At 37.4% G+C, this 22,968-nt stretch overlaps 1 protein-coding gene across 1 annotated transcript in view; it reads left to right on the top strand.

Annotated features, from left to right (window-relative positions):
• Positions 1 to 22,968, top strand: part of mtss1lb (MTSS I-BAR domain containing 2b) — a 79,620-nt gene that overhangs the window by 36,491 nt on the left and 20,161 nt on the right. Inside the window, exon 4 of the mRNA XM_073836951.1 lies at positions 21,599 to 21,683. Within this exon, the coding sequence (XP_073693052.1) occupies positions 21,599 to 21,683 (85 nt within the window). The remainder of the gene's footprint in view (positions 1 to 21,598; positions 21,684 to 22,968) is intronic.

Genomic DNA, 22,968 nt, shown 5'->3' with positions numbered 1-22,968 from the left:
CAGTTGTCAGAATTGCAACTTTATTTCTCAGAATTGCGAGTTTATGTCTCGCAATTGTGAGTTCATATCATGCAATTATGAGAAAAAATGTCAAATTTGTATATCTCAATTCTGACTGTATAACTCACATTTTGTGAGTTTATAGCATGCAATTCTGAGAAAAAAAAATTCACAATTGTGAGATATAAATAATAGTCAGGGAAAATAGTCATATTTTGTGAGTTTATGTCTCACAACTTTATAACTTGCAATTTGTGAGTTTATAGCATGCAATTCTGAGAAAAAAGTCAGAATTGTGAGATTATATCTTGCAATTGTCAGAATTGCAACTTTATTTCTCAGAATTGCAAATTTATGTCTCGCAAATAAGAGTTCATATCGTGCAATTATGAGAAAGAAAGTTACATTTGTGTTTAGATCTCAATTCTGACTTTATAACTCACAATTGCGAGTCTATATCTCACAATTCTGAGAAAAAATGTCACAGTTGCGAGATATAAATAATAGTCGGAAAAATAGTCCGATTTGTGAGTTCATGTCTCACAATTCTGTTATTAGAGTCTGAGAAAAAAAAAAGAATTACGAGATGTAAACTCACAATTGCGAGAATAAAAGTCAGAATTGTGTGAATTTTATTCAATTGCGGAAACTGGCTTCCATACTATTGCCCTTGTAACACTGTTCCTACAGATTCCTACAGTACTTGCTTTGCAAACTTCAAGGATTTCCCAAAAATGTAAGGAGTTGCATGAATCCCATTATCCATGTGGAGTGTTTGGAATGTCTGAAATACCCAGAATTCTGTTTTGCTCCCTGTAATGAACTCGCTGACAGACACTTTTTGTTTACTTGAGTGGTTCAGTGTATATGTTATTGAACATAATTGCCCTAACAGAATTTAATTTCATCCATTTGAACAATCAAACAGATTCCCAGAATCTTCTCATCTGCCTGCATAGCAACATAAGGTCATGAATGGAAATTTTTGTGAATGTATGGACATTCTCTTCAGTTCTATTCTAGATTCTCTTCTGTTCTCTTCAGTTCTATTCTAGATTTTACAGCTGTATGTAAAAACATATATTTTTGGTCTGTTCCAAAGATGAATTGTCTTATGGGTTTGGAGTGACATGAGGGTCAATTTTATTTTTGGGCGAACTATCCCTTTAAGTGTCTGAATGTATTCAATGTTGAATCTTCATGTGGGATGATAGCGTGTGATGCTGATATGGCAATAAACATAAATACAGCTTCTACAGTTGTATGTGTGTGTGTAAGGGAGAGAAAATAGGAGAAATTGTATTGATTGCTGTATTTATAGTAACACTGTTGTGGACATTTTCTGAATGAAATACATTTTTCATAAAGACACTGACAGTCTGGCTAGTGCAGCATGTGTCAGTGCGTTTGTGTGTGGTAAATATGCCACAGGGTTAGTGGTTATATCACCGCAGTCAGTTTCAGTAGGATTACAGCAGGGCTAATAGTTAGTGGATATTACAGCACTATTGCATGTGTGTGTGGGCATGTGCAATGTCTGTGGTCGTATATGTAATCCTCTTTGTCACTGTGACACACAGACCGAGTTTTTATGAGACCTGGCATGCCTCTTATATACGCCTGTGCGTTTAGGGCGAAGCTCAGCAGATGGTGCGTAATCATTGCAGCCATCAGGTTTAGAGTTTGATGCCATGTGTATGACATGTGAAAGATAAACGCATGCATACCCATGTGCATTTACACACATGCTCATATACAGTTCGGCACTAAACGTACAGAGCCTTAGACAGTTGCAGTGTTGTGCAGAATTGTATAAAGAGCTCCTCGTGTGCTTTTATAGATTACTGAATTGTTCTGCTTATCATGGACAGAATGGTACATAATAAGGGATTAAGTAGCTGTGCTGAAATGTATGCTGATTTAGGGCTTCATTGCTGTTTCATAATACACAGAATATGTTTGAGAAAAACTTACACATGGATACTTCTTGTGTAACAGTGCAAAAGGTGCTTGCTTTCACCCTCAACCACCCCCGGCTTGCCCTTTATGTGTCTGTTCATCATGTGTCTTTAGTTAAAGGAAGAGTAAAACAGTTTTTGGCTTGTTTTTCTTCCTTCTCAGAGCTGCTGTCCATATGTGTAGTCTGGAAGCTTCTGCCCAGGGAGTTTCTAATATATTTTGGGGGAAAGCTTTCCATTAGTGTCCCATTCATCCTAGTGGCAGTTGCTTGGCTGGTGTTTTCAGCCCTAGAAGTATGTGAATTGGCTTTTTGGAAACACTTTTTTGAGTCTTTCAGCTGAGTTGTAAGTGCAGTTTGGCTGATCATCCTGGAATTGATGTCATGCGACAGTAATTAACATTTCAACAGTCAATTTCATACTGTAAAAAGCCCTCTATGAAAATGTTTCACTTCACTAATATAATTCATGTAAGATGTTTTTCATTGGAGATTCTGAAGTTGACCATTCAAACATTGACCCTTGGTTCATCATCTCTTGCCCTGGAGGTGTCTGTGGGCCTTCCTTTTCCATACCGTCAGCACTTCTCCTGTCCTGACAGATGCAGAAACACACTTCCTCTTCTGTCGTTTGCATACATACATGCAACACACACACACACACACACACACACACACATACACACTCCCAATCTCATCTCAGTGCCATTCCTCACTCATTATCTGTGCATCAGGAAGTGATCTGCTTAACATGGAACATCAATGAGTCACATCCTTTAACTGGTCATTTTCTGTCTCCAGAGATTGGGTGAGATTTCCACCAAATTCTTTATCTCTAGACTGCTTTACATACAGTACATCATGCACAGTTGCAACAAGAAGTTTGTCATTTCTGGAATGCATCAACACAACAAAAAGAGCAACCCTATTGTGTAACCCTATACAATACATTATAACCAAAAGTTCAAAGTTCAAATCTGGTGAACCTTTACCTGTGAATTCCTATAGCAAAGATAAATGTTTGACCAACAGAGGACTTAAATGTGACTTTTTGACTCAAGTACCAACAAAACATACTTTTGTAGTTTGCATTGTTAGGGGAAATTAGAGTATATGGTACAATGGAACTAGGATTTGCAAAATCACTCTAGTTTCCAGCTGAATTGAACACTAGAGGCAGTAAAACTCTGAATTCCTTTTTTACACAAAGTATGATTTACAGGTACAGAGTTTTGATTAATAAAGCGTAATTTTTACACATTTACTTGCAGAGTATTATGTTATGACTTCAAAACAATTATAACAACCTGGGCAATTTCAAAACTGGCACTTTTCAACATTGTCGTCACAAATATAGCTTGATATGCATGAGTTTTCTAAGTCAGTATGTTCAGTAGGTAGCTCACACGATAAGGTGTTGCACTTGAGGTAAAGAGCTCGTTGAAATAGCACTATCTGGTAGGTTTAGGTTTGGATTTGGTGTAGAGGATATTTCCAACGCTATACACCATTAACCTAGCAACACTCCCCAGATATTTTAATTCTTAAGAGCCAAAATATGTAGCTCAAGCAGCGTAACAAAAACACAGCAATATGTGCCTGTACCAGTGTAACAAAAAAAATGCCACTGTCACGTATTAAATGTGTGTTTTATTGCAGGGCGGTTTTGTTTGCTATAATGATTTTTTCGTTCTTAGAAATATCTTATTATATTTCAGAATGAGATATGACTGCAAATGATTAAGTGCGTGAGTAAACTGTCTGAATGAATCAAACTGAATCAACTGCTAATCAACTCAGACTTTTTTGCAAACCCGACTGCTACATTAGATCAATAGTGATCAAATCTGGCATTGGTTGTTTGTATATTTGTTTGCACTGAGGCTTGTGCCCTAGCAAAAAGGGTCATGTCTAAAGGTTAACTTTGATCCACCTCTAAGGAAATTCACACTATCCACTAGGGTTGTAACGGTATTATCAATATCGTGGTATTGTGATAGCAAAACTGTCTCGTTATTATTGTGGTCACATGACGATATAAAACAACAGGTCTTCTGGGCAAAAAGTGTAGTTTATAAAATATATTTAAATTTCATATTTTAACTTAAAAAGTCTTTTAAGTTGTGTTTTGGGCCATTATGCTTTGACACAGTCTCTGTCAAATGCACTAAAAGCGAAAGCACAATACGGCTTAATTTAAGTTTTCGCTGTGCGTTTCAAGGCGAAGTGCTCTTAGTTTAGATGATCAGCTCATGATCCAGTGTTTTCCATCAAAATAAAAGATCTACTGCCATTTTCGTCAAAGTATAAGCTTAAAAGTGCAGTATGAACTGCTGACAGCTAGTGGTTTAAATGGGTAATTGTCAGGGAAAAGAGACCGGATTCAATAGCGAATGCAAATAAAACAGTTTATTGAGGCAAACAGATGAAAGAGATCGTGGGTAATAGAACTGGTCGAGCCGCAGGTGGAGATCTCCGGTAGCGCAGGACCCAGTGGACAACCGAGAGCTGAGGTCAGGAAGCAGGAGAGACGAGAAGTCCCAACGAGCCAGAATCCAGGAGGGGCGAAGACAGAGGAGACAAACACAGGAGACTGCCACAGCGAGGAAACAACACCAAACGATCTGACAACAGGAGACAAACAGAGCGATCTTAAATAGCGGTGCTGATGAGCCGCAGCTGAACCTGATCAGCTCATCAGCGACAGATGCCACACCCACACTAACACATACACACACACACAGACACGCAACTCCAACACGCACACACACACACACATACAAGATGAGTAAGTGAACCCATAAACCGTGACAGGTAATGTTACTGCAGTCCATTTTTTTCAAGCGTAGAAAGAATGAAATAGTAACTGTCATAGCAATAATATATAAATATAAAAATATAAAAAAAAAATAAATAATTGCATTTATTATTTTATTCTAATTTGTTTAGCTTCCTAAAACACCAGTGTGAATGTAATTTAGAACGAGATAGTATACAACAAAAAAGGTCCCGTTTAAAGCACAGGTACAAGGTACAAGGACTTTTTTCTGACTTAAGTTTTCTTAGTTAAGAATATGGGTTGGAGCTCCCTCAAAGTGCATTAGATAGAATAATTTAACTTTAAAATGTACAAAAAAATCATTTTTTTCCAAGTTTTCTTTTGTCTATTTTTTAAATATCAAAACAATATCGTATTGTGGTCTTCATATTGTGATATTATAGTATTGTGAGATTTTGATATGGTTACATCCCTACTTTCTACAGTAATGAAACATGCTCCCATATCACCGAAGAGTGTGGGAAAAGGTGAAGAAAAGAGACAGTTTGGACTATGCACTATGGCTACAGCTCAAAAATGTGAGCGTTTGTATTGTTTAGTGCTGGTGAGCTCATGTTTTTACAGCCTACTGTACATGGATCCGTCAGCCATGAGGTCATCATGTTTCCTGAAATACTTTGGCAACAATCCGAAAGAGTCAGGACGGAAAAAGAAAGTCTGAGCAAGATTGGGTGGATTGATCCAAGAGCAGATTCAAGAAAAGTTCAACAGTGAAAGGGTTACGATGATGCCAAAGCGCAAGAGAAAAATAGAAATAGGCAGGGGTGAGGTTGTGCTATATTATGCTTGTTTGGCTAAAATGGCTTTTCCGCACACTTTTCATGTTTAATGAAAAAGACATCTGGTGTCGGCAGTGGCGTTGGAGTATTTTTAGCCTCAGCGCTGTTCCTTTGCCAAGAACTTCCTTTTAGAGTAAACATTTCTTGCCCTCTGTCTGTTTCATTCTCCCTTAGCCTCAGGAGGGCTGGGTAAGTGCTTGCTAATCAAACCCAGTCCCTGTCATGGCCTGGAGCCCAGCTGATTCCAATCATCCTCCATTACACCACCATAGTTAACAGCTGCGCTGATTGGCCCGCTGGCTTTTGTCTTGCACCTCGAGGCCAATCGCCTGTTTCGGTTCACGTTAAAGCAGGTGATCGCAGGCTTTGAAGTGCTCGCCATAAACTAAGCCAACATTCCAGATTATCTGCGTTACAGCTTAGCTCACAATGCTGCTTGCTGCGCTAATGAAAAGGTTCACCCAGCATTCACCTTTAAACCAATCCAATAATGCCTTTAAACTCTCGCGATAGTTATGGTCATGGTTACCTTGAGCTCTTGCATTGAGTTTCCATCTGGAAAGCATCAAACTCAAAGTCTTACACTGGTTTAGAGTTTGACATTTTTTCTGTGTGGATCACAATGGTAGTTTGACAGACACTAAATGAATCTTCTTCATGCCTAAAAACATCCCTGATCAGGGAGATCAGAAGGTTGCAAGAGGAGCACACTGACCTACTGTTGTGTGGTAATGAATGACCAGAGGGCCTGGCTGATCTGGATCTATGCTTCTAACTTTGGTGATGGAAAGTTTCATGTCTGGATTAGAATGGCACATGATTGGTGTTTCAGTCTCTCTCAGGGTTTGTTGGCCTCAATCAGAGGGACATTGAGGCCTGCAGACCTACTTTCCCTCATAATTAGACTTTTTTTTAACTGCTGATGTGTGTTAATGGACAGTATATGGCTTGATAGTAGATTAGCTCCTCACAGATATGAACTGACCTCACTCTTTGGACATAAATGTCCTCCTGAGACTTAAAGAATATGAATTGTTGATATTTTTAGAATCTCACTGCCATTTGGGATTTTCAACAGAATATATCTGTGCAAAGGATGATTAAGCTATGTGCATTAAATGCACAAAAGTTATGTAACCAGAAAAAGATTTGTGGATTGTTCAGGGGCCAGTTAACCCATATGCACTTCAAAATGTTTCAGTGTTGCACCATTAAACTCTTTAGATATACACTACAGCTTTTCCTGAGTTATTGCAATTTACTTCAGTCTTCAGTGTCACATGGTCCTTCAGAAATCATTTTAATATGCTGACTTGCTGCTGAAGAAACATTTCTTAGTATTATTAATGTTTAAAGGCCTATTATGCCCCTTTTTAGATAATGTAATATATAAGTCTCAGGTGTCCCTGGAATGTGTCGGTGACGTTTCAGCTCAAAATACCCCACAGAACATTCATAATATCAATGCTCAAAATGCCTATTTTGAGTGGAAGCGGAAACATGCTGTTTTCGTGCATGTCTGTTTAAATGCAGAATAGGGCTGTGCCTTTACAGCTTGTACCTCAGATACTCTACCAAAAAACATCTGTTTGGTTTTAATTATAATGTCTATCGCGCTGAAATCATGTTTTATAATCATATTATTTTAAACTTCTGATGTAGAGTTTTTTGAGTGCACACATCCAAAGCATGCGTACAGACAGCAGCTTCAAGTCACCGTTTTTGATGAATACCAAACTGAGTTCTCTTTTACGTCTTATTGCGCTTAAACTGTCAAATACACACAAGTTTATGTTAAAAACACACAAGTTGCGAAAACAGTCTGTTTTGTCTGTTAAGGTAAACAGCTGGGAAAGAAATCGCATGTTTATATTAGATCTGTGTGGCAGCAGCGTAATATACAGTAAATAAATTAGTAAATCCACTGCTCTCTTGTCTTCTCTGAGGCTGGGACTGTAAATAGTGTTATGTGCTTGTCTGTGCAGTCAACGACAGAACAGTTAGCATGCTTTGCTTGAACGTAGGAGTCGCTTGCAAAAACACAATGGCGGCGGCGTGGGTGGAAACGGAGGCGGTGATATTATAATAAGATCCCTTTTCTACGTCACAGGGGAGTGAAATCTAAGCAGATTTTTTTTTTCACAAACTTGCTGAGAAAAGCTTACAAAAAATGTACTGGGTTTTTCTTTTTCATGTTTTCTTGGTTGGCAGATGCACAGAGGACCAGATTATAGCACTTAAAGCACGGAAAATGTCTGATTTTCATGATCATCTTTAAAACAGTTGTCCTGCTTAATATTAAATCATATTTTTTCCAGGACTATTTTTTCCAGGACACCACGAATCTGTTCATTTTCAAAGAGAAAGACGCGATGAACGACATGGATTGCCTCATGTGAAGCGCTACAACGTGTCAATGATTAATTAAAAGCGATTCTGTTCACAATAAATCTAACAAAAGAAACTATAAAGCTTGTTAAAATAAGCTCCCACCGCCGAGACATGCAGCGGGCGCGGGCGAAGCTCGCATCGCTATTCGTGAGGCAGTTTTCCGGCTACCACGTATATGTGCCAAATGCCCCTCGACCGTCTTCAAACGATCACAAAAGACAAAAACATATAATGGCAAATACAAACATTGCTTACCTTCACACATCAAAGTTATGTCCTGACGATGAAAACTTGAAGCAGGAGGAAATTTGCTTGTCTCAGTAGAATAACGGCTCATGAACTGACGCAAGCAGCAATGTGATTGGCTGATATTTAACATTTATTGTGTTGGACACACTGTGTTGGATATTTTCTTTTTTCTTTTTCGTTTTTAAACCCACATTTAACACAAAATAACATAAAATGTGCTAAAATAGACATAACACAAACAATGTGTTAAAAATTAATACATCCTTTTTGAGAGTGTACTTAGTTTGACCTTAGTGTGAACTCAATGCCTCAGTTTAAGTAAGACCTTATAAATAGCTGGTGCAACCCTACACTGAACTGTATCAGTGTTCTGTAAGGATGAGTTTGAGCTCTTCCAGATGTCTCAGATTTTGGTCTCAAGCTAAGATAACATGAGGACAGTGTCATCCAGAGAGACATGTTTCTGCATGTCAGTTCAAAAATATATTGTAAGTAAACATTTCAAATTAATGTGTAAAAGCTGCCAGAATGACATGAGTGGTGAGATCTGAGAGAGTGTAATCTGGTGTTGATAATGATGTCAGGTACAGTTCACCACTGTAGTCAGCCCTGTTACCGTAATGCAAAGTGACACACATACACTCTGACTCAGTGCTGCACCTCACCTGACCTTACAAGTCACTCTCCAGGAACTGAACTCAGCCAGTGGCTAATGTGCTGTCATGCATTATATGAATACATGCGTTTGCAACCTGGTCTCATGACAAAAACGTGCCTCTGGGAACTTTAGTATTATTAGTATTAGAGTTTCTGTATTCTTAAGTTAAAGGAGAAGTTCATTTCCAGAACAAAAATGTACAGATAATGTACTCACCCCCTTGTCATCCAAGATGTTCATGTCTTTCTTTCTTCAGTCGTAAAGAAATTTTGGTTTTTAAGGGAAAAATTTCAGGATTTCTCTCCATATAGTGGACTTCTATAGAGTTTGAGCTTCCAAAATTTAGTTTAAGAGTGGTTTCAAATGATCCTAAATGCGGATGTAAACTATCCCAGCCAAGGAAGAAGGGTCTTATCTAGCAAAACGATTTTATTGTTTTATTGTTTTTATTGTTTTTAAAAATTACAATTTATATACTTTTCAACCTCAAACGCTCATCTTTTCTTGCTCTGCCTGAACTCTGTTTTGTCTGGTTGTTGAAAAACTCCCATCTTATTTTCTCAAAAAACATATTTTCTTTACAACTGAAGAAAGAAAGACGTGAACATCTTGGATGACAAGGGAGTGAGTACATTATCTGTAAGTTTTTGTTTGAAGTGAACTTCTTTTTTAATTCAATAACTTACAACTGTAATTTGACTAGTTATTTAATTTATAGTTTTTTTTTTAAGTTCCACTATGGCCAAAGCCTCAGGCTTTGACTGCTGCCAAGAATCACACTGACTAAAAGCCTGTAATAAATGCTGAAAGTCAGGAATAATTTTGTATTATAGCAAACCGACATGATGAAAGTGTTTTTAATCACTTCTCTCAAGAGTCATTCCATCTTTTTCAGTTCCTGCCAGTTCACTAAACACCAGTCACTGTACTTGAGTGATTTTGGTGCGAAAGAAAATACTCAAACAAAAGAAAAAACAAACTCCTCGCTGCAGTCAGTTTCAGAGTCTACACTTCTCTCTTCTTGAAATAAATTTTCTTGTATTTTCCACACATAATTATTTCATAAGCACCGCAAACACAGATAGGTGGCACTCAGAGAATGGTTGGACCTTGACATACATGCTATTTTTCATATCCACACTGCTGGATTAATGATTATGAACGATTATCAACCTAAATTGGGTCAGATCAACCCCGATTCCCTAACAGTCTCAACCCAGCGCTTTTTCTGGTGTATTAACATTTCTTTTCAGTTCATGTTTTTATTCATGTGCTCGCCCTTTTATTTATTTGATGAAATTCACGCAGTGTCAGGTCTGACGCAGATTTCAGTGTGAGTAATTGTCAGTGATTCTCTGTGCTGTGCTTTCTGAGCATCTCAGTCCAATCAGAAGCAGTTTTTGGGGGCAGAAGCTCTGAGGTACAGATGCATGCTGAGAGGGGAATCAAGGCTTGCATGAATTATGCTATTTCATGTGCTGCTGCAGTCAGCGTTTGTTGTCTCGGTTTTTCTCTTTCTTCCTGTTAGCTCTGCTTTACAGCACAGTACTGTTCTTTGTCTGTATATAGTGTATTTATGCCTCTGTTACAACAGCTGCTCATGTCTGTACAAATTAAAACCATACAGTGATATGGAATTTTGTACCTTCATTGCTTCTTGTGTTTAAGGGATAAATCTAACACTGTTTACAGAGATTCATGCTTAAAGTTGCAATATGAAAGAAGCAACGACAGATAGTTTTTTCCATATTGTGAAAAAAAAAAAAAAATCAGTTGGTTGTTGTTTGGATGGAGGCAGATCTAAAATGAGAGCTTGAGGTTGAGTGTTTAAAGGGATAGTTCACACAAAAATGAAAATTCTCTCATTAATTACTCACCCTCATGTCGTTCCAAACCTGTAAGACCTTTGTTCATTATTGGAACGCAAATTAAGATATTTTTGATGAAATCCAAATTATGTTTTCATTTACATTTTTGAGTATTAGAATTTGTCTATGTAATACATATTGTGTTTTTTGTAGTAAAGTGTAATCATGGTACTCTATATGTACACAAATGCCTGATGCTAGGAGACAAACCATCATGGGAACTAGGCCACCTTATGTGGTTTACACTACTGGGGCTTATACATACTGTACAAACAAGCACCCACTATAACCCATCTGACCCTTGGGACCCAGTTCTTCATAATCTCCTGTTTCTAATTGTTGCTTGTATTTGAGCCAATACTGGTGTCTCTACATGGGCACATTTTGTACTGTCTGTAGGCTAAATGTTTTATTATTGTGATGCTTCTGATCATCGTCTGTGCCCTGTGTAAAGCGCTAATAGATTTTCTTCTTGTATATGTAATATGAATATGTAAAGTATTACTGTGTACATTCAGTTGAATGACAATGAAACCTTAGGCATGTGTGTTTGTGTGAGGGCATGTCTGCATTGTATGAATGGCGCAGAGAGAAGAAAAGGGGCGGGCACAAATCCTTCAGCGGATTTCATGTGTCCTGTTGCTATGGCAAATCATGAGCTAGAAGGGCATAAAGCCATAGGAGCAAAGCAAAGGAAACACTTGCGTACGATTCAGAGAGAGTGAGGAAATTATGAAACACCATTACCTTACTGAGGTTAACCGATAGTTCATGTAAACTGAGCTTGATGTGAAGGTTGTAAATAAACTTGGTTCTTCTTCACTGAGTGATTGAATTAAGTTGAGGCAATATAATAATAATATTTTAAAACAGTGGTCTTTTTTCTTACCCTGCGTGTTTTTTTTTTTTTTTTTTTTTTTTTTTTTTACTTTTGAGTGTGGGTTTATTCAGTGTGGGAGTGTGGGAAAGACAACTCTTGTTTGACAGCTGCTTTTTTCTCCCCAGTGATTGCTGACCTGTTCTGTCAGTTCTATTCTGTGTTAATACGCGAGTATACGGATGTGGTTACATCTCGTATGATTGTTGTGGTTCAGGACACCTCTAATCTCTAATGTTTCTGTTTAACAGTCCACAAATAATCCAATAAAATGCATCCATCCTGTGCTCCACACGGCTTTGGGGGTTGAATAAAGGACTTCTGTATCGAAATTGATGCATTTTTGTAAGAAAAATATCCATATTTAAAACATATACATAGAAGACGTTCTGAGTTTCGAATATACTGGTTTTCGCATGATCAGTGGCACATGCGTAGCACATACATCCTACATCATCTGCCCGGAACGGCTTGCATGTATAACAGTTGGCACAAGCTAGAGAAAAGTGATTATTACGTTTTAATTATGTATATTTTTCTTACAAAAACGCATTGATTCACTACAGCAGGGCTTCATTCACCCCCTCTAGCAGTGTGGAGCACTTTTTTATTATGGATGGATGTGCTTTATTGGACTTCTTTTGGACTGTTTAACAGAAACACCCAGCCATTATAAAGCTTGGAAGAGCTAGAACTTTTGGGTGAACTAACCCTTTAATACAGTCAGAAATAAAGGGCGCTCATCAGGTTTTGAATGTGTATAAATCTGTGCATCGTCAGCATACAAATAATAATGAAGCTATCTGAGCAATCTCAAGAGGTGGCTAAGTGGTGACAGATAAATATTAAAAAGTAACATGCCCAAGACTGAACCCTGAGGAACACCGGTGAAAACAGAGGTAATCTCAGAGCCAATCTGAGATAAACATATCAAAGCACCTGTGTCATTATCAGTAGTAATTTATTAGCTGGGGAAAAAAGTGTACGTCAGAGGTTATGTCCATAAGGTCTGGTGAAATGAGGGCAGGAATGTTGTGGAGAGGTGGAGGCTGGTCTGTGTGGGGGTTTGAGGCCCTGCAGGCTGAAGCCTCTCTGAAAGACTTTCATGTTCAGCAGCTCAACAGGGAGTCATGAGGCAACATGCGCCACACATCATCAGGTCTCGTGACGGAGAAAAAAGGGATGTCTGAATTACTTCTAGGAACGGGGTTGGTGAAGGCTTCGGTGAGCAGTGGGAATATTAAAAGGAGGAGAAATGGTGGGGGAGGGAAAGAGCGATACAGGTGGAGAAAGATATGACAAATTGCATATTCTAACATATTCTTTCTTGCCTGTACAGTGATGATTATATTAGTTCTTAGTGTTTCTGGTTACACTTTATTTTAAGGTCCTGCTGTCACTATTAACTATGACTTTTGCCTTAGTAAACTCCTAATTTGCTGCTTATTAGTAGTTAGTAAAGCAGCTGTTATATTTAGTTGTGGCATAAGAGTTAAGAGGGTGAAATATAGTCATGCAGAATAAGTCAGTATTATGTGTTTTATAAGTACTAATAAACAGCCAATATGGTACGAATATCAGCCTAATCTCATGAAAATTTTTTGCAGAATGTGAAATACGTACCACCATGTATTTTCATCATGGGTCATGTTTTTTACGGGATTCGTACCCAAGGATTCTGCATCCTAAGTCTACTTCCATGCCACAAGCTACCGAGCAAGCTTGTGGAGCAAACATGTGGAGCTGTAGTCATAACTGTGTACGAAAATGATTACAGGTGCTCACTGTTTTACCGCCCTAGTGTGCATTTCAGTTGGAAACTGCAGTGTTTTGTACTTATTGGTACATATTTTGCGTCTTGCAAAAATGTTTCCACAAGTACATTTTGTACCGGAGCTCTTCATCACTCAAGTGCAACACCGTATCGCGTGAGCTACCGAGCAAACCTACTAATTTAGAAAACTCATGCACGTGAAGCTATATGTGACAACATAACATAATATTCTGCAAGTAATTGTGTGAAAATTAGACTTTTTATAATCAAAACCCTGTACCTGTAAATCATACTTTGTGTGAAAAGGAATAAAAGTTGTCTGAGTTTTACTGCCTCTAGTGTTCAAACTGGAAACTGCAGTGATTTGTACATATTTCTGTACAATAAATTTTTTTCAGTTTTGCAGAAATTTATATAGAGGCACATATTTTTAATGAGCCTATGTTGTGCTATTAACTAACTGTTAATACTTTTGTCTCAATAATCTCTTAATTTGTTGCTTATTAATAGTTAGTAAAGTAGCTGTTAAGTTACGATAAGATTTATGGCGAAAAAAAAATCATGAAGCATGTCTAAACCAAAATTTCTGTTCTGTTCAAAAGTTTAGATACACCTTGCAGAATCTGCAAAATGTTGATTATTTTACCAAAATAAGAAGGATCATACAAAAAAAAAAAAAAATCTTTTTTAGTATTTTTGTGTATTTGAACCTTTTCCAACAATGACTGTATGATTTTGAGATCCATTTTTTCACACTGAGGACAACTGAGGGACTCATATACAGCTATTACAGAAGGTTCAAACGCTCACTGATGCTCCAGAAGGCAAAACAATGCATTAAGAGTTGAGGGGTGCAAACTTTTTAAATTTGAAGATCAGGGTAAATGTAACTTATTTTGTCTTGTAACTTATTTAGGCAAAATAAGAAAAATGTACACATCTTCATTCTTTTCAAAAGTGTACACCCCTGGCTCTTAATGCATCATTTTAACTTTCTATAATAATTGCAAATGAATCTCTCAGTTGTCCTCAGTGTAAAAAGATTGATCTCAAAATCATACAGTCATTGTTGAAATAGTTCAAATACACAACAATTCTGAAAAACCAAAGAATCTGTGGGACCTGAAGGATTTTTTCTGAAAAACAGCAGGCAGTTTAACATTTTAGGACAAACAAGGGACTCATGAACAACTATCACTAAACAAAAAAAGCTGTGGATAATTCACGTAACAACACAGTAGAATCAAGTGTATAGTTTAGGTGTGGGGTAGGGTTAATGGATCTGAAATACAGTCATGCAGAATAAAGCATTAATATGTGCTTTAAAAGTACTAATAAACAGCCAATATTCTAATATGTATGCTAGTGAATAGTAAAAGTTGGGTTTTACTATTTCATTTTATACCACTAATTTCAACTTGATCTTATGAGATTTCTGTATGAATTCGTACAACGAAACCTAAGATTTATGGGGAAAAAATCATGAAGCATATCTAAACCAAAATTTCAATGGAGTGTGAGCAGATTGTACAAAAACGGATGACTAGTTGCCAGGAGAGGCTCTTTTGTTAAATTATTTTTATTGTTTTATTTGTGAAAGTATCTAATTGTATCTAGTGAAAATGCCAATGGACAAACTTTTTTAAATGTCAAATGATTTCAGCACCATGTAAAAGAAGGCTGCTGTAGTAATAGATGAATCCTGGACAGCAGCACAGTGTCCTGTCATGGCGGCATCTGTCCCGTCATTCTGCACAGACTGATTGATTTTTGCACCACTCGCTGGCCTGTCTGTCCTGAGACCTGCACTGCTCTACATGTCTCATCCACCATCTGTTGCCCTGGAAACAGCAGAGAGGCTGGACAGTAGAAACTGCCCAACTGCCCATACAGTGAGTGAAAACACTCATAATTCATTTCTTACTTGAACACTAAAACAGCCGTTTCAATTTTCATTCCTTTACTGTATTTGGCTCAGTACATCTTCTGCTTTATATTTCCTATCGTGTGCCACTGGTGCTCAAAAGCGTCTGATGACCTAGATTTTACATTGAACATCAAGCGGTGAACCATTGCAGTACCGATATTGTTTATTGTACAAAGAAAAATGGCTGATTTATGTGAGTTGTTTTATGGTTTATGAGGGCACAGTCTGTGTTGGCCTCATTTTGCCATATATTTATAATATTGCTATATACAGTATTTATTTGAATTTAGCATTGTTTAAATTGGGAAACACTGTTCCATGGTTGTCTTTATGCTAAAAGTTGATTGTTGTGTATCTGTTCGCTGTCGTCATCAGGTTTGCTTTGTTTACAATAAGACAGCAAGTCAAGATTAACAATGATAGTGTTACGTAAATGCACCTGTACATCAGCTATTTGTGAAACCTCAGCTAAACATTATAGACCTGTCTCTTTCTCTCTCGTGTAAGTGCTCTGCATGTCTTTCTGCTGGTCGTCAGCCAAGTAAATGGCCTTGTTTATCCAGTTACTCTATTCAATTAAGTTCGGAAGCCACAGAAGGAATTCCCAACAGGCTGATCTCATCCATTTTTGTCTCTGCTGGAAAATGATCATACAGCTGACACAGAAACACACACAAAGTTATTATCAGGTGTTGGCAAGGAGCAAATATTCAGCCTGAATATCAGCTAGTGTATATAGAGCACGCAGACAGTGATTTTAATGGGCAGTGATGGTAGGGATGTGTTAGTATCTGTCAATTTTTGTCAATAATTATGCTATGGATAATAACCAATACATGGCTAATATTAAAATCCTATACTATTTTGTCTAAATAAACAATAAAATAAAATAAATGAACACAAAATCAGTGGCATTCATTCATTTTTTAGATTTTTTTGAGATTGAAATGTAAAAAATTGGGCAAATGTACATGAACACTTGAAGTCAAAAGTTTGCATACACCTTGCATAATCTGCAAAATGTTAATTGTTTTACCAAATAAGAAGGATCATATAAAATCCATAAATTATTTGGTTGTTCAGCATTTTTGTTTATTTAAAACCTTTCCAACATTGACTGTATGATTTTGAGATCCATTTTTAACACTGAGGACAACTGAGGGACTCATATACAGCTATTACAGAAGGTTCAAACGCTCACTGATGCTCCAGAAGGCAAAACAATGCATTAAGACTTAAACTTTTTAAATTTGAAGATCAGGGTAAATGTAACTTATTTCGTCTTCTGGGAAACATGTACGTATCTTCTGTAGCTTCTGAAGGGCAGAACTAAATGAAATAAGCATGATATTTAGGCAAAATAAGAAAAATGTACACATCTTCATTCTGATCAAAAGTTTACACCCCCCAGCTCTTAATGCGTAATTTTAACCTTCTGTAATAATTGCATATGAGTCCCTCAGTGTGAAAAGATTGATCTCAAAACCAAATAGTTCAAAAACACAAACATTCTGAAAAACCAAAGAATCTGTGGGACCTGAAGGATTTTTCTGAAGAACAGCGGTCAGTTTAACTGTTCAGGACAAACAAGGGACTCATGAACAACTATCACTAAACAAAACAAAAAAAAAGAACAGCGGTGGATAATTCAGGTAAGAACACAGTATTAAGAATCAAGTGTATGTAAACTTTTGAACAGGGTCATTTTTTAAAATTCAACTATTATTTGAATAGTACTGTATATCACTGAATGATAAATGAAAAATAATATAGTAGTAATTTTGTAAATTAATATCGGCAGATAAACTATATGAGACATTCAACTTATATTAATTTGATATTAATTGTACTGACATTATCTTATACAAATCTCAGACTTTGTTTGAACACTGAGAAATTGATACAGTCATTGATGAGGAACATTGTAAATGTATCCACTCTTTTACATCATTCCACATGTTTGTCAACTTGTGTTCTTTCTTTCCACTCATCTTTTCTCAGAATGGTCATTTTCACATTGTGGTGACTAAATGTCATGAGAAAAATCAATATGTGTGGGCTAGTGTGGCAGTGTGGGTCTTGGCGATGAGGCCAACAGTAAACACAGACTGCTGTAACAGATGGAGGCGACAGCACTCTGTGAATACTGCCACTCTGTACAGATTACTGCGGTAACAACAGTACACTGCTTCAGAGCACACGCTGAGCCGGACATTCTCAAGTGGCCATCAGAGATGTTTCAATCTGATATTTTCTCAGAAAGGGCCTGCGACAGACACGCAGTGGGAGAACCGAACACGCACATGGAGAACATGTAACGCTAGCCAGATGTTAGCTGTCTTCTTTTACATTAAAGTTGCGATGAAGCAGACGTAGTGACAGATCATTTCTTCTATTTTGATGTACATTTAAGTGAAACAGATGGTTTGTTGACTGGATAAGGGCAGGTCTGAATGAATGCTTGCATACGATTGTAAAAAGAGGTAGGGTTTATGCGGACAAAATGATTGGAGAAGCCCAGCATACGTCATTCGAGAGAAGTCTGACAGCCTCTCCAAAAGAGTGAGTTATGGCATTTTGTTTAAGAATTATAGTGGAAGATAACCACAAACAGAAAAAAAGTATGACACTACTACAGACACACACACACACACACACACACACATGTTGGGTTTACATGTTTTATGGGGACATTCCATAGGCGTAATGGTTTTTATACTGTACAAACCGTACTTTCTATCGCCCTACACCTACCCTACACCTAAACCTAGCCCTCACAGGAGATTGTGCATACTTTTACTTCATCAAAAAAACTCATTGTGCATGATTTATAAGCCTGTTTCCTCATGGGGACCTGAGAAATGTCCCCACAAGGTCAAAATCTACTGGTATTCCTATCCTTGTGGGGACATTTGGTCCCCACAACGTGATGAATACCAGGTACACACATACACACACACACACACACACACACACACACACACACAAAGACTAAAGGATGTCTCATTTCTGAAGCAATTAAAATGTGTGAAGAACACCTCACTTGCTCCTTTTCTGTTCTCACACTTTCTCACTCCCAGCTTTTGTCTTTTGTAATTTATCGTAAGGTATGGTGGCATTTTGACATTAGACAGTGTATCATCTCACTCTGCGTGTGTGTTTGTGTGATGGATTAATGAATGGTTGCTGGGTAGAACAGGAGGCATGAGGTAGGAATGTGTTAATTATGAATGGAGCTTCTCTTGTGGCTTACTGGAGTCTCATTGGAGATTGTTTGTATGCAAGTGTGCCCTTCTGACTGTGTGTGTGTTTGTGTGTGTGTGTGTGTGTGTGTGTGTGTGTGTGTGTGTGTGTGTGTGTGTGTGTGTTGGCATGCATGCATGTTTAACTCATTGCGCTCAGAGCAGCCATGCAGAAAATCTGTTGGTGAACACATTACTGTTATTGCAAAATGGCAATGGATAAATAAGCCCAAATCAAAGAGGCACACAAAGAGACCTGATCTCATGACGAAACCGTACATGTGGGATCTTTTTCGCAAGACACAAAATACGTATCAATAAGCCGTTTCCAACAGAAATGAACACTAGTGGCAGTAAAACAGTGAGCACTTGTAATCGTTCTCATACACAGTTATGATTTCATTTCATCTTTGCTTTCTAGACATAACAAGCTTTCTCGGTAGCTCAGCTGGCACGGAATTGGATTTAGGATGTGGAATCCTTGGGTATGAATCCTTAAAAATCATCCTGAAAAATCATGATTCACAATAAGAGTTGAAAGATGAGAGATTGAAAAAACCAGCTAAAACGGCATGCTCATGACTGTGTTTTTACATCACATTCACTTTTGTTCATACTATTGGGTAAGTTTAGGTGTAGTGCAGTACGTTATTTTAAAACGTCACAGAGTATTAGAGTTATAGCGCCACTCAACGGACATTTCAAATCAGAACAGCTGTGACACGTACAAAACCAACGTCACCTAAAACGTACCATATGTATGTTCATCTTTTCCAAACACTCTTTTAGTGACACTTCACATCGAATATGCCCCAAAACGTTTGTTTTTGTCATGAGATCAGGTTGTACATCTTAGTTGTTCCTCATAGACAGCAATAAGATTAAATGGAGAAGAAATGTAGAATGTTGCTTAGAGGATTAGTTCACTTGCAGAATAAAAATTTCCTGATAATGTACTCGCCCCCATGTCATCCGAGATGTTCATGTCTTGCTTTCTTCTGTCGAAAAGAAATTAAGGTTTTTGAGGAAAACATTCCAGGATTTTTCTCCATAAAGTGGACTTGTAGTGGCCAATGGGTTGAAGGTCCAAACTGCAGCTGCAATGCACATACTGTATGTATCTGCGCATATTGTGTAATCACATTGGAAAAAGTCACATGCGGTTAGTTCTTCGTCTGTGTACACTCTTAAAAATAAAGGTGCTTCAAAATGCCATAGAAGAACCCTTTTTGTCTGAATGGTTCCATAAAGAACCTTTAACATCTGAAGAACCCTTCTGTTTCATAAAATGTTCTTTGTGGTGAAAGAAGGTTCTTCAGATTATAAAAAGGTAAGAAAGAGATGCTTCTTTAAAGAACCTTTGACTAAATGGTTCTTTGTGGAACCAAAAATGGTTCTTCTATGGCTTCTCTGTGTAGAACCTTTTAAAGCACCTTTATTTTTAAGAGTGTACTTCAGTTCAAAAAGGTAGGGTAGGAAAAACTCCATCTCATTTTCTCCTCTTACATCAAAATCATCCAACATTGTTGTTTTACCTTTTTTGTAAAGGGCGTTTGGCTTTCTTTGCATGTTTGCTTTGTAAACACTGGGTCGGTACTTCAGCCTACGTCACACGTGACCTTTCCAACATGACCCTTTGGAGCTGCATTGAAACTGAAATTTGGACTTTCAACCCATTGGTCACCATTGAAGTCAACTATATGCAGAAAAATCCTGGAATGTTTTCCTCGAAATCCTTTATTTCTTTTCGACTGAAGTAAGACACTAACATCTTGGATTAGATTGGGGTGAGTCAGGATTATCAGGAAATTTGTGAACTAATCATTTAGGTTATATCATGTCTCCTCTTCCAATGTCTCAAACTACGCTCATGTTTGTCAAGACATTAACATTTGCAGTAAAAGCCAGAAATGTCAGTATAAACTAAAATGTTTCTCATTACATTCTTCCAATCTGAACTATGGTATTCACATTAATTTAATAATCCTCAAATCTCAGTCGTGAACAATTAAATTCAAGCCTCATTTAGGCCTTTTTTCTCTTCTCAGATGTCTCCTCTACGAGAAACATCTCCACTATATAATTTTCCATACATGGTAAAAATAATTTGGTCTTCAGCCCAATGTTAAAGAATTTTACTTTTGAAGATCAGGGTTGATTATTTAGGGGTGTGCCTCTAACACGGACCTAGATTTACCCTTTAAGGCCTGAACTGCTCTAATATAGCTAAATTTCTTTCCCTGGTTTGAAGATCTGAGATCTACTGGAAACCCGAGGTCAGCACAGTCCAGGATTTATTGCTTGGTTTTCATCAACCTGAGAATAAGCTGAAAGTACTAATGCAGAGAAGAGGGATGGGTAAATCATCCCTTGCAGCCATTTCGGTGATAGAGAATCATACGCCGTTAATGTTTATTGATGCAATGACTCTTTTAAACACATGCCATTGAGGTAGTTTGCCAGTCAAGTGTTCACATTTTAATAGTCATATATGAGAGACGCAGTGTTTTTAAATTTTAAATAATTATTTGTTTCTTATTTTAAAGGTCATGGTAGAGTTAAATCTAAAGGGCTAGTGCAGTTCCAGGCAACACTTGCAGACTTCTCAGTTTAACAATTCAGTTTGACATGTAAACACTTAAGGGAAATAATAGCTGACTAGGCCACCTTCTTTGGAAGAAAGCACACTGCTTCTTATAAATACTGGGGTCAGGATTTTCCAAACGTTTTTTTTTTTTTTTTCCCCAACCTGCTGCTAAAAATAGTCTAATTTATACTGTGGCTACAGGTTTCACACACACGTTGGGGAGTCTTTTAAATTAAAGCACTTTATTTGGACTGCAGCAAGTACAAATGACTGATCCGTGTTAATAATAAATATTTGAATGACTGGAAGTTGTACACTTGATGGTCTTTAAAACGCACGATTGAAATGCAGCTTGTAACACTCTGGACTGCAGCCATTGTTTTACCATGTTGGTTATGTGTCATTTCAGAGATGTTCTGACAGTTTTTTTTTGTCTCGTGTCTCCTGTAGGTGCCACCAGAGACATCGGATCAGCGCTGACACGCATGTGTATGAGGCATCGCAGCATTGAGGCTAAACTACGCCATTTTACTAAGTATGAGAACATTTCTCCTGTCATCTACTTACTGTGTGTCACAGTTTAGTCTATATACAACACAAATACATGTATGCATATGATTATACATATCACAAGAACATACTAGAGCACACACAAGGGCCAAACATTTTAGTTATGAATTTCGTACAGAAATCATATATGAAACTATAACAAGGGTGTGTCTGTTATGCAGTATTGTAAGTCTCTGTGGAATACTTGTTTCTGTTTGGTTGATTTTGGAATTCTATAGTCAATCTCTATCTCTAGGTGCGTTCCGATCGACAGGGTCCCTACTCAGTGTTCATTGCTCCCTACTCCCTTAGCACGGTATATCCGTTGAAGTGGACTTCGCTGACAATAATCGCTCATTTGGAATGCCCTGGAACGTCATCAAAGCAAATCAACGGCAGGGTCACGCAGATTATGATTTAACACAAATAAATATTGTAACTTATTTTACTTTCAAATTTAAATACATATAAAATACATATAAACGTATGTATCTGAAAAATATAGTCCAAATGTATGTTAGACCGTTTTTCCCCCACACACAGCCTATATTTAACTATCCTGTGGTAACATTAAATAAAACAAGACAGAGCTTCACCTCGCCAGTTTTGCTTTCATTCATAAAATACAATATGCAAATGTAACATGAATCGCCATAACCATTCATAAACATTCTAATTTGTATAATAATAACAACATTTATTGCAACCGCTCCATATCAGAGCCTTTAAAAAAACGTCAACGGCTCTGCTCCATCATTACTTCAAACTGGTGACGCGGTGCGCAATGACAGTTGGGTAGTTTTCCCCGTCCACTTCCTGTGAAGTGAAGTACCGATGTTCCCTTATTCCCTATGCCGTTCGCAGTGCCCTTCGAACTGAACATGTTCGCTCCCTTCGGTTTGGAATCTCACTTAAGATGGCGGAATACCCTGTGAAGTCCACTTCGCAGTCCACTTACGGTCGAATGGAACGCACCTCAAATCTCTCTGTCTAACAATAGCCAGCTTAGTATTCAAATTAAGCAATATATGTTTAATAATATGTTTAATAATATGTTTTATTTTGATGTTTGTTGTTTTATAATGATGACCATACCATATTTTTGTTGATGTTTTTAGTTATGCTTTGTTTTGTTGATGTCTTTTTGTTGTTTTATTTTTTGTTTTGATTTGGTTGTTGTTGTTGTTTTAATAATGACCAGACTGTTTTGTTTTGTTTTTTGTTTAGTTTTAGCTTTACTTTGTTTTGTTTTGTTTATTTGATAATGACCA

Source organism: Garra rufa, chromosome 3, assembly GCF_049309525.1.
Source record: "Garra rufa chromosome 3, GarRuf1.0, whole genome shotgun sequence".
NCBI classification, from domain to species: Eukaryota; Metazoa; Chordata; class Actinopteri; order Cypriniformes; family Cyprinidae; genus Garra; species Garra rufa.
Note: the sequence above shows the minus strand (reverse complement) of the source record. Positions and strands in the feature narration are given on the sequence as shown.